Genomic DNA, 13024 nt, shown 5'->3' with positions numbered 1-13024 from the left:
ACACCCAACGCTCATCTTCCACCCAGCCGCCACAGAGATGAGAAACCGCTACAAAATCTATGCACAGCATAGTGAATCCAGAAAGATTCACGCTGCAAAACGAATAGTTTTCTTACCTGTCGGTGTAGTTTTGCAGCTTGAAGATCTTTCTGGATTCACTAGCGAACCCACCCACCTCCGCCAGAAAGATGAGGCTGGAGAGAGAAGAGGTGGTTAACTAAAGAATAGACTTTGAAAATACAAAGCGGTAAATACAAACTAAGAAGAACATTGCCATTACTTCGGAAACGAAAGAAACACGGAAAAAAAGAACCCGAAGATGGCGCCCAAGAGTGGGAGCTTCCGCAGGAAGCATGCCGACGTCACCGGAAATACACCCAAAGGGGGTGTGACGCCGACGCCCACCTGGGCAAAGAGAAAAAAAAAAAAAAAACAAAGAAAAGACTACGAATCCGGACCCAACCACAAGACCGCGGAATAATGCACAGCATAGTGAATCCAGAAAGATCTTCAAGCTGCAAAACTACACCGACAGGTAAGAAAACTATTCGTTTGGGCTCAACAAGCCTTGACTGCTGCAAGGGGTCCAGTACCCCAAGGATTCAGTCCTGGCGTCCCACACTTGGAATAAAGACTATCTGACCTGTAGGAGCACTGCTACCTGTTCCTGGGCGGCAGTTGTCGGTAGTCTCCGTAGGACCGGTCTGTGTACAGGCTCTTGGTGCCTGAGGCTGCAGGAGAGTTGGTTCTCCACTTCAAGGGAGTTCCTTCAGCAGTTTGCAAAGATCTGTCAGCCTTCCAGATTTTGAGGTCTGCACAGGGGCATGAACTGTGAGAAGTTGGCCTGATATGCAGTGCTCACTATTCTAGTGATCACTATGTATCAGTCCAAACAACCCTTATTGATTGGTTGTAAGTCAACCTTATAGACCAGCTATCCTAGTAGCATGGATACGAGCAGTCTAAGGCTAAGACTCTAGAGGGCGTGTTAAGCCAGCTGTTTTACCATCACATTACCCCTTGAACACCAAGTGAAAGGACACCACACAAGTTGTTATGAAAATAAACAGATATTTATTTAGAACAAGACTACCCTGAACTCTTTATGAGTCAGGGAGCTAAGCACATAAAACTCTTAAGAAAATACTTTAAGTCGCACAATTTACACAAATGCCCGAGGGGCACGAAAAACCATATACTACAAAAGTGGAATGTGAAATTACTAGCAGGTAAGTACTACTCTCATAGGCTTCGGGGTCGCTAGGACTGGACTACTGAACCTTTAGATTGCTAGCAGGAGACCTAGGGACGTCGTGTGCAGAGTGGGAACTCTCACGCGTAATGCGGAACAAAGTCTATGGATCCTAGTAAATGCAAAGTTAGTGTTTTCGGGCGAACCCGACTAGGTAGGTCAAAAACGAAAGTGGATCTAGACACTTAAAGAGTGGGCCTACGCTGGAGCACCGGAGTACTCTGTTTACCTAGCCCAGGGGCTGCGGCTGCATAGGGTTCAAGTGTCGTCGGGTTTCGTCGTTGATGAACCAGGAGCCTGAAGAAAGAGTTGCTGGCAGGCGGCCAGTGAAGAAAGTTTGGAGTGATCCAAGCCTGGATCGGGGAAGAAAAAGACCTGAAAGCAGAGGGGACCAAGTTCTGAATCACTAGCCAGTGATTAAGTGGGCACCAGGATGGCACCGGGCGAAGTCACCGCAGTCAGGTGAGTGGGCGCTGCTGGGCTCTGCAGTCTCTCGGACCAGGAGGCGTTGTCGGCGACCAGGATGGAGGTGCGAGCTGTCCCACGAAGGTTCTTGCTGTCGACGTCGCTGGACCCAGGATTGGGGCAACAAGTCTTGGCAAATGCAAGGCCCACGCGGTGGACCTAAAATGGCGTCTTGAGTGGACCAGGAGGGTCCAGGGTGCTTCTCTGATGGAGGGAAGCAAGGGCCAGTCTCTGCCCTGGGCACCTAAGGTACACTGTACAGGGACTGATAGGGTGACTCAGTATCCAATTAGATATGTACCTAAGGTACATGGAATCCATTTTACAGAGAGAGCATTAGGCCTGGGGTCCTGAATAGCAGGGCCCCAGGTCAACTAAGTCAGAAAACCAGCAAAACACCAGGCAAAAAGTTGGGGGCAACCATAGTCAGGGATCTACCTTCCTACATGAACCATCTGTTGCTTTACGAGGGTCATATGCAATATACGGATCAGCATGCTTGGTATGACTGCCCCTTATTTTTGGGGTCAGCAGTCTTCTTCCACTCCTGTTGGGTCCAACAGAATGAGGATCTGATATCAGTGGGTCCCCCTAAATAGGGGATTTAAGGGGAGTCTGGAGCAGTACCCATGTGGTCTCTATGCCCCTTATATTACCACTTCCTCTGGGAAGTGGGCATAACACTGTCCCAGAATCCCTTTGTTTGCCATCAAGATGGCCAACTCTGAAAAGTTGTTCCCACTTTGAGTAGCCCACCTTAAGGGTGGTAAGAGCCTTACTAACTTAATAACCCACCTGTCCAGTGCCAAAGGACTCTGCACAAAGAGGGGTTGGTTTCCTCTTCTGTGAGGGAAGCCAGACTCTTCTATCCAAGACGGTGGCTTCTTTGAGGCTCCTCTGACCTGCTAATCAGCAGGCCCTCCTGTGGGAGGGATTTGTGAACTCCTGTGTGAACATATTTTAAGGGCATTTTAATAGATCTGCCACCAGGCCAGAGAGGGACTTTAACTGATAACATCCACAGTCTTTTAGAAGATCGATTTGCGGATTCCAACCCAATTGTTGGGGGGGGGGGGTTTCAATTTCCTTTTAGAAGCCATTGGAGGCAGATACAGCGAACTTACTGGATCTCATGGAGAGTTTCAGGCTCTCACAATTGGTGAAGGGGCCCCACCCATCGAGCCGGGCACAAGCTTGATGAGATCTTCTTTAACAATCCACATACTCGGGTAAACGATATCCTGCCCCTTATCTGGTCAGACCATTCGGCAATCCTGTTCCACATATGATTATTAGTACCTGCCCCCCAAACTGACGGAATAGATAGTAGATCGGTGAGAGCCTGGAACAGGATTAACTAACAATTTCCAGGCAAACCTGGCCAGGTCTCAGCCAGAGTATGGGCAGGATGTAGACCAACACTAGCAACTACAATCACTAACTAATGGTTCACAATAAACCCATCTGATCTCTTTATGCTCGAAACGTAGCCTCCCAACAGCCCCCTGGTACTCGAACAGGCTGAAGAACTGTAAACAAGGTTGCAAAAAACAGGAACGCATTTGGAGATTCGCCTATGATCCAGTAGAAGCACAAAAATATAAATAAACACGGAGTAAGTACAAGGAAAGGATAAGGAGTGAGAACCTTACATTTCTCACAAAAATGTAGTGCACTAAAAATTCCTCTAAGGAACTTTTTTTAGAGCTGTGGCGTCACCTTGCCATCCATTCCAGAAATGGTGCCAACTCAATCCCTGTGTGATCAGATTGCTAGGCACTTTGTGTGTAAAGTGAAAAGCTTTTTTAATGAAGTAGGTAGCAGTAGAGCTAAGGAGAAACCTTCCATCTGACAAAGTCTGCAGCAGATGGCTCCAACGAGGATCCCCGTCTTTGCAAATTTGCTGTTCTGGGAAAGGCGCTAGTGGTAGCTTTAATTCCACAAACAAAATCAGGATTGCCAATCGATCCCTGCCTAGTGGCTGTGGTGAAAATGGAACAAGATATAGATGCCAATATTCTGACAAAAATGTTCAATCATATCTTTATTATGGGAGTTTTCCCTAAGATATGGAAAAAAAGCATAAATTCTACCAACCCCGCCCCCCACCCCCACCCAAACGTAGACCCAGAAGCCCATAATTATCACCCAATATCCCGCATACCTTTTCCAGCCAAACTTCTAGGGAGTGCCATGAGCAAACAGCTGGTGGAGTATATCAACTCACATAGCTGTTTGGATGATACTCAAAACAGGTTTAGAACCGGCCACAGCACGGAGTTGGCCCTGATCAAATCAGTTGAGGAAATAAGGATATCTTTTGACAGCGGAGGGAAGAGCGCACTTCTGTTGGATTTATCAGCAGCCTTCGACACTGTGTACCGTACCATTTTAGTGGACAGATTAGCAGCAATAGGGGTGGAGGGATCAGCTCTCCATCTGCTTAAATCTTTTCTGGAAGATGGGTTGCAGTTTGTAGCCATGGACCTGTTTAAATCTAAACCTTTTCAGCTCCCTTGTGGAGTGCCACAGGGCTCCTCAATTAGCCCTACTAGTTTTAATATCTACATAGCTGCTTTGGCCCCAGTTATAAAATCCTTTGGCTTTGACCTAACCTTTTATGTTGATACTCAAATTGTCGTAGCAGTCGGAAACCATCCGCATTCAATTAGTAAGCAATTCAATTACTACAGCCAACCAACCAACCAGGGAAAGGCTTATGTCCCCCTCCCACTGGAAGGTGGTAGCTTGGTCAAGCAGTAAGGCAGTATCCAAGGACAGTGTAAAGCATTTGATGTACACACTCAGTCAGCACATGGTCTCACACACAAGAACTGAACTCTAGGCCAATTGTGTTGTATATAAATAAATTGTTTTATTTTAGGAGCACAGGTTGGTATAAAAATACTTTCTCAGGATGAGATGCTACAGTTGAATACTTTCAATGAGCGAAGACTTTTGAATGCAATCGATACAGTTGTTGCAATATGCAACACAAACTAAACACAATTAGAACATTGAGCTCAATGGGGATTTTAAGCAAACATTTTTCTTACTCCAAGCTGGATCCTAGATTCAGCCCTGGTGCATCTCCTGTAAACAGTTGAAAGAAATCTGTTTTGTTATACAGGTGATTTTTAAGGAATATTTGTATGTTGCAAAAATCGACACTTTGAAGAATTTCTGGTGAAAAACAGCCAATGTTATCCTATGGAGGAAAATCAAGTTATCGGAAAATCAGTTGTAATTACCCTTTCTGGTCAGTGCTGGGTACCTAGATCTAGCACTGGGATCTCTCCTGGTAACAGGTGAGTAATTTCATTTTCGTTGATCCAGTGATTTTTAGTGAACATTTCAGTTTCAAAACTCGACACTTAAAAGAATTTCCAAGTGAAAATGTTACCCTATGGAGAAAATGCAAGTTATCGGCTTTCAGGTAAGTACTCGACTGGCAGAGTTAAGGTTACTCCAGTATTGGATCTTTCATAGATTCACATGCCTGAATCATTACCCGTCGCAGAGACTGAGGTCTCCGGTATATAAAAAAAACAATGCTTAGTAGTATAGCAAACTGAAGAGGCCTAGGCCCATTTGCCTTTTGCAACCCATAACCCTTTTTATGTAAAAGAAACCAAACTTTTCCCTGAACCAATCAGAGCTCCTCACCCTCTAGAACCCTCTTGAGAGAACCTTCTGGTCCTCAGATTTTCTACCGCACGTTGTGCTAGTGAGTCTCCTTTGAGCTCTGTTCAAACTCTTCAGTAAGAAAAGGCTCTATGCAGACGACCCTCGTAAGGACTGCATCTACTGCCGTTATCCAGACCATCAGGCAAAGAATTGCAAGGTATGTTGTACCTTTTCCAATAAAACTTTGAGGGACCGTGAAGGAAGGCTTCTACTCTGGCTTCAAAGGGTGAAAGCTAGGAAGGAGATCTTATACAGTGACAGTGAGGAGTCCTCTTCTTCCAGGAGATCTCAGAAAAAGAGCAGATCTCCTCAGGCTCATACCTCAGGGGAAAGACCATAAAAGGCCCTTAAAGACCACCCCAGGGTCTTCAGGGCTCAGTCCCTCAATCTCCAGGCAAAGAGGGAGAAGGGTCATGCTTTGGGGGTTAAACATACGAAGAATACTAGTTCAGAGCCCTCCATCTCCCCCCAAGGTCAAGATTTCTGTCAAGAAGCCATCCTCCAATCCTTCTGAGGAGAAAGTAGAGAAATCTGCGTCCTCGACAGTAGCGTCTGAGGAAAATAACATCCGCGTCGAAGAAACCTGAGGTAAAAGCTGTTTCTAGAGCTTTATCACCGTCGACAGTACCACCGTCGGCGACAGTATCTACACCGAGATTGACTGTGTCGACAGCTACGGCTACAACCACGTCGGCGGCGGGATTGACTACGGCAGTGACAATGGGATCGTCGACTGCAACGACTAACTGCAATGTCGGCAGTAGCGGTTTCGACGGCGATCTCGTAGATTAGGGAAAACTCCAGAAAATAGGTTTTTGGCCTGGAAAAGTACAATTAAGCCAGAACTTACCTTTCGAGGTAAGATGTCCCCTCTAGTACGATATCTTCTGGAGGAAGAAGATTCTGAAGGGGACGAAGATGATGGCGGCCCTTTTGGTTATGCTAGTAGCCCGTCTCAGTTGTAGGTGAAGTACCATGAGGAGGATTCAGATGAATATGAAGTACAAGAGCGTCCTCAGCAACAATATCGCCAGGAAGAGAGGACGAGTGTACCATCTTCCTTGTTAAAGGATTTACAATTCCTATTGGAGAATTATAGGAGGAGATATCCTGTACCTCAAGGGAAATTCCAGAGTCTACGCCTCAACCACGCTCTGTACAAATTACACCAATGCGTATGTGAGACACTTTACCGGAACCCCTCCCAAGATCTCCACCACCGAGATCTGGTCAAGACCCAAGGACCACAGATGAGGAGGAGGAAGGACAGATCACGGACCCTAGCGGAGAGTGGGACGGTTATCTCATACCGTCACCACCGTCTGTCTCCGAGGCCTGTTGATTCTCCACCGGAGGATATAGGTGGGTTTCATAATTTAATGGAGAGAGCCACTAAAAGATTCACACTTACCATGGCAGAGGATAAGGCCGAATGTTTCTTGTATGACTTCAAGGAACCCTGTTGTAGGACAGTTTGATCCTTACCAATTGTGAGTCATCTTTGGGAGGAAGGCCTGAAGGTCATGGAAGCACCAGCTACAGTGATTCCGGTGCTCGCCAGGTTGGACAAAAAAAAATATAAGGCACCTTCAGATGCTCCAGCTTACTTTTAGGTCATCCTAAGCCGGACTCAGTTATTACCCAAGCAGCTCAGCAAAAATCAAGAAATCCATCAGCTAATATTACGGCACCTCCGGACAGGAAGGGTAGAAGGCTGGAAAATGCGGGGAAGAGATTTTCTTATATGTCGGCCCTATTAGTGAGAGCTGCGAATGCCCTGGCCATTCTAGGGAGGTACGATAGGCAAATGTAGTGCGACCTTTCTCCTTACATAGACCATATACCAGAGAAGGAGAGACAAGAAGCCAGAAAAATTCTGCAAGAAGGGGAGAGAACTTCGGCTGAAGTCATAGATTGCGCTACGAACATGGCAACCACGGCATTCAGATCTCTGGGAAAAGCTGCGGTACTACGCAGGCAAGGATGGTTGAGGGCAACAGGATTTATACCGGAAGTCCAGAATAAAATCTTGGACCTTCCTTTTAATGGTGAAGATCTATTTGGCAAGCATATAGATGATGCACTGCGAAGTATCAAAAAAGATTCGGATACGGCTAAGTCATTGGGAACTCTACCTTTAGAGCCTCGAAAAAAAGGAGCTTCCCTGTATTGTAGAGGTCAATCAACTTGCAGGGGAGGATTCCAACAGGCTCGTTATTCCTCTTTCTCCACCTCATCCCAGCCCTACCGTCAACAGTATACACAGCGCCAGTCAGGAGGCTACACAAAATCGACTCCGGGAGGTATAAAGGAGGTCGTATGGGGATGGACAACACCAGACGACAATGACAACCTTCTAATTCCAGCTACACCTATTCCTCTGAGATCACGTTCCCCCTGGGTGGAAAGATTGCTCATTATTTTCAAAATTGGCAACCGATAACTACGGACCAATGGGTCCTCAACATTATTCAATTCTGCCACACTCTAGAATTTATACAGAAACCACCTCGTATAATGCCGATACATCAGAAATGCAAGCATTTACAGCAAATGCAAGAGGAGATTTGTGCAATGATCTGAAAGGGAGCAATAGAACTGGTACCGAACTCCCATAGGGGAAGGGGGTTTTACTCCTGCTTTATTCTCGTCAAGGAAAACATCCTTTAATGGCGGCCGATTCTGGACCTTAGATCCCTAAACACTGATCTCAAAAAGCAATCTTTCAGGATGGTTTCTCTGCAGGACATCCTTCTACTGTTGAACCCAGGAGACCATATGACCACACAAGACCTACAGGATGCGTACTTTCATATCCCCATCCATCCTTCACGCAGGCAGTACCTTCGGTTCATGGTAGCCGGAGAACAATACCTATTCAAAGTACTGCCCTTCGGCCTGAAATCAGCCCCAAGAACTTTTACAAAATGCCTGGCTCCAGTAGCTGTGGTTCTAAGAAGACAAACACAAAGTATTTCCCTACCTCGACGACTGGCTAGTCAAGGCACCACTATCAGCAGCGTTAGCCCGAGCATCAACAGAGGCTTGCGTGCAGTTGTTTGCCAGACTAGGTCTGACTCTACACGAAGAAAAGTCATCCCTTCATCCAATGTATCCAGTATTGCCCCCCTCCCCCCGTGATGTTTTTCAGACAGAAACTAGGCGTTCCCCCTCCAATGAAAGGCAGCTGAAGATTATTTCTCTTCCAAGATTTTACAAGAAAATGTCTTTCAGTACACAAGTACGAGTCATTACTGGGAACCATGTCATCTTGCATTCCCCTTGTACCTCACTGCAGGTTAAGAATGCGTCTGTGGCAAGAGCAACTGGATTGCAATGGCGTCAAGCGGAGGGATCCTTCCAGGATGTTGTCCAAGTTACGCCAGTCATGGTTCAGGCAGCAACATGGTGGACCCGAAAACGAAATGTCTCGCAGGGTCTTGCATTCCTCACAATTCCAGCTCCATTGATAGTTACAACAGATGCGTCCCTAGAAGGATGGGGGAGCGTTCCTTCAAGTCAGCGGTCGCTGGAAGTTGCAGGAGCAGCAACTGCACATAAACTTACTAGAACTCCAAGCGGTCCGTTTCGCATTGCTACCTTTCCTGCCAAGGATAAGAGGATCATCTGTATTGATGAGAACGGACAACACCACTGCAACGCATTACTTAAACAAGCAGGGAGGAACAAGATCACTCTCCCCCTCAGGAAGCCCAGGACAAATGGGAATGGGCTCTATGACACAGGATATCCATAACAGCAGAACATCTCCCAGGGGATCAGAACATCAAGGCGGATACTCTCAGCAGGGTCAAATCGTCCTGCCACAAGTGGGAGGTGGATCAAGGAGTCCTGAATAACATTTTTCAAAGATGGAGAGAACTGACAGTAGACCTCTTCGCAACAGCGGAGAACAGGAAATGCCGGTTCTTTGCAAGCTGGCTTCCCCAACGGGGATCTTGAGGAAATGCGTTTTCGATGGCATGGTCAGGAGTCTTTGCCTACGCCTTTCCTCCAATACCCCTGTTGCTGCGAGTGCTTGTAAAGATCAAGAAAGAACCGTGCAGACTAATCCTAATAGCCCCATGGTGGCCCAGACAACATTGGTTCACGGAGCTTCTGCTGCTTTCGAAGGTCCATCCGATTCGCCTCCAACAAATACCATCGCATCTGACTATGTCCCAGGGACAAGTGCTCCATCTGGACCCGAGATCCTTAGCTTAGCGGACTATCTCCCGAGCACTGAATTTCAGCATCTAAACCTCTCAGAAGAATGTAAAGATATCCTCACCAGGGCGGATAGTACGAACAAAACCTACAGAATGAACTGGAAGAGATTTTTGTCTCTTGTGTCAAAGAAGTAACGTTTATCCTGTGCATTCGGCACCTCATGAGCTTATTCCATACATCTTGCTTTTAGCTAAGTCTGGTTTGGTTCACGCATCTATAAAGACACATTTATCTGCAATATCACGCTACAGAAGGACTGCTTCGGGACCATCCTTATGGTCGGCAAGAATTGTTAAACAATTCATGAAGGGATTCTTCAGAGTTTTTCCTCCAATAAAACCGCCTCCACCTCTTTGGCGTTTGAACATAGTCCTTTCACAAATATTAAAACAGCCCTTCGAACCTATACACAGGGCAGATCTCAAATTCCTATCGTGGAAGGTGGCTCTTCTCATCGCTCTAACTTCGGCCAGAAGAGTGGGGGAATTGCAGGCTCTCCCAATTCAAGACCCTTTTTTGAAATTTAAAGAGGACAGGATGATTCTCAGAACTAATCTGAAATTTATCCCAAAAGTACCAACTGACTCATTTGAATGAGCCATTACTTTTAAAACGTTTCTTTCCACAACCAGCAACAGCAGCGGAAAGAGTTTACATTTGCTGGACGTCCAGCGATGTCTCAAATTCTATTTGCAAGAGACTAAACACTTTCGTAAGTCTTCACAGCTTTTTGTCGCTTTCAACGCACCCAGGAAGGGCTTCCCTTTATCGAAACGTGGGATTGCCAGATGGATTTCCAGTGCTACGGTATATTGTCACCAAGCTGCTGGGAAACCTCTGAACGCATGAGTTCGTGCCCATTCAATGAGAGCAGTGTCCACCGCCACTGCGTTATTTGCAGGAGTGCAGGAGTGCAGATCATCCAGGATATCTGCAGGGCAGAGACCTGGAGCTCTACGCACACCTTCACCAGGCACTACTGCTTGGAAGCAGCCGCAGAGACAGATGTGGCAGTGGGAGAAACCCAAACCACACCTTGAACCATGGGCAATACTATATAAATGTGTAGCAGGGGGTTCCAAGTAGTAAGTGTGTATTCAAATCAATAAATGATGATTTTGAAAGGGGGGTGGTTTAAGCTTGAATTAATCAATAAAACTATATGCCTGCTCTGTAGCCTCGAAACAACTTTATAGATTTTCAATGCTAACCATTTCAAAAGTAGTGCTCACACAGGGGCTATAAATTAGAACTGTTCATGGTGTCTAAAAAATTGTACACGGTGTGCGTATGAAGAATAGAAAATGACAAAGGACCATCACTATTTCTAAGTACAATTCTTAAACTCACAGTAATCCTACCACATGAGCTAATATTCTTTTCAAGTTATCAGAAGCATTGACGATGTAACTACTGCTGCTAGTCAGATGAGTATCCAATTTAATGCCCTCAATTTGGATGCTTGGTAATGTTGCCTATTTATTTCCTGTTCCTCTTGTGACGCTACAATGTAGGAGATGGTTTTCGTACATGATCGCATTAATTTCTTCCCCTTTTCGTGGCTTTTTACCACCTGTAGTACTAAAAATGTATTTGTTTACCCTGTGAGATTAGAAGGCATGAAGGTCTTTTTGGAGAGCCTCTGAGCAGGCTTTCTCCCCAACAGCTGATTATAGGAAAATTTGCGTGCCTCTATCCTTGTCCATTGTACACATTTTAAATACACATGTGGGCTTTTAAATGTCGGGTGTTCCCCGAAGTCTATGGAGCCATCCATCATTCAGAGGATCCAAGCAGTGTATTGATGCATTTCCCCTTATCTTGTTTATTAACAGCCATACACGTGAACCCAATCCTGAGTCCAATGTGCATGTCTAGGATTCCACTAGTGCATCATGGTGAAGTGAACTGAAACCATTGCCTCAAATTCCTCATGAAACTACAAACCGTTTTCATTGATTGGAGTAGGTGATCCATTTGATCCTTAGCCATGTAGGATAATCAGCACAGGATATACAACTTTTCTCTATAGTGTCTTTAGTTGGCCCGAAAAAATGGTTTCTGAGGATGTGTAATTTATACTAAATGTTCATTGTTTAAATTTTAAACCATTGTTGGAGTTGATTATGAATTATTGAGTCTACTATGAGTCGCAGCTATTGACTGATTTGAATTATTTCTTTTAACAGTGGGCCAGGCTATCCTGCTTCAGGTAAAAGGATGCGTATTTCAGATGAGCCCAGTCCAGGAGACCGATTTGCCCCATATGGTCCTTCTATGGGACTGACTGAAAACCAAAGACGCTATGAACGGCCTCCATTTGACAGACCCACTGAAAGCGGATCTGCACCATTTAATTATGGTCCTGGTGTGGCTGAAAGGCAAAAGTTTACAACTGAAGGAAACTTTCGGGAGCGTCCTGGCTTGCCACGGAAAAGTAGATTCAATTGAAATTTGGCGATTTACTGTGCTTAAACCATAATTTTCACATTTTACCTTTTCAAAATTCTACTGGTTTAGAAATAGAAAACCTATGTTCATACTGTCAGAATACATCTAACTGTTGATGTTAAGCTCTTAAAAAAAATTGTAGAATTTTCACTACAGTTGTACTCCTGCATATTCGTGTAATGTAACGAATTATACGTTTGTGCAAAAATGTATTTTGTTGAGTTTAAGACTTCTGCTATACAAAGATTAGCTGTTGTGGTTATTTTGTTAGCCTTTCTGAAACTAGTTTTTAAAAAAACTTTCTGGATAAACTCATTCTGTGGATTTATTTTCTTGTGGATTTATTTGACTTTCCTCATATTTGGTTTACTATTACTCTTTACCTTCTTCTCTTAAGGTCAGCTGCTTGTCAGTGTCTGCAGAACTCTCAGCTTTCCCTTTTCTAGCCTCAGATAATCTGAGACAATTAGCTAAAATTGTCAGCAATTTCCACCTTAGCTACCCTATTGTATGCCATAACACATTGCTCTTTTTCTGTATGCTTCTTGGATTGTGAAACGTTTACCTCATTAGGTGGTAACCCTGGCTTCTCTTATTGCTTGAGTTAATAGTTGTGCTTGGCACTGTTGAGCAACACAGGCTGCTAAATATGCTTGAACACAATAGATTTTTGGCTTTAAGATGGGAAATCACATTTTTACTACCTTACCAATGACTGTGTCAGAGTTTGGTATTGGTATCAGCATTGTCTAATCATAAGACTCCCTGTTTTCCGTTTTTACGGATTTTTACAGATAAATACAGGGAGAACAGTATGTTTTCTGTCTGCATTTATTTTTAAAAGTGGATAAATACAGAAAATTGTGGTTCTTTTAAGCGACTCTGTGCTGTCTTTCATGAATTATAGGCCAGTAGCTGAGCAGATGAACAGCATTGGAA

The 13024-nt window shown here is 44.9% G+C and overlaps 1 protein-coding gene across 1 annotated transcript in view; it reads left to right on the top strand.

The window, feature by feature from the left end:
* Positions 1–12413, top strand: part of LOC144755014 (uncharacterized) — a 124796-nt gene extending 112383 nt beyond the window's left edge. Inside the window, exon 11 of the mRNA XM_078643437.1 lies at positions 11824–12413. Coding sequence (XP_078499563.1) covers positions 11824–12085 — 262 coding nt within the window. The 3' untranslated portion in view covers positions 12086–12413. The remainder of the gene's footprint in view (positions 1–11823) is intronic.
* The last annotated feature ends 611 nt before the right edge of the window (positions 12414–13024 follow it).

This window comes from Lissotriton helveticus, chromosome 5_1 (assembly GCF_964261635.1).
Source record: "Lissotriton helveticus chromosome 5_1, aLisHel1.1, whole genome shotgun sequence".
In the NCBI taxonomy this organism is placed as follows: domain Eukaryota; kingdom Metazoa; phylum Chordata; class Amphibia; order Caudata; family Salamandridae; genus Lissotriton; species Lissotriton helveticus.
This window is presented reverse-complemented; position numbering and strand designations above follow the sequence as displayed.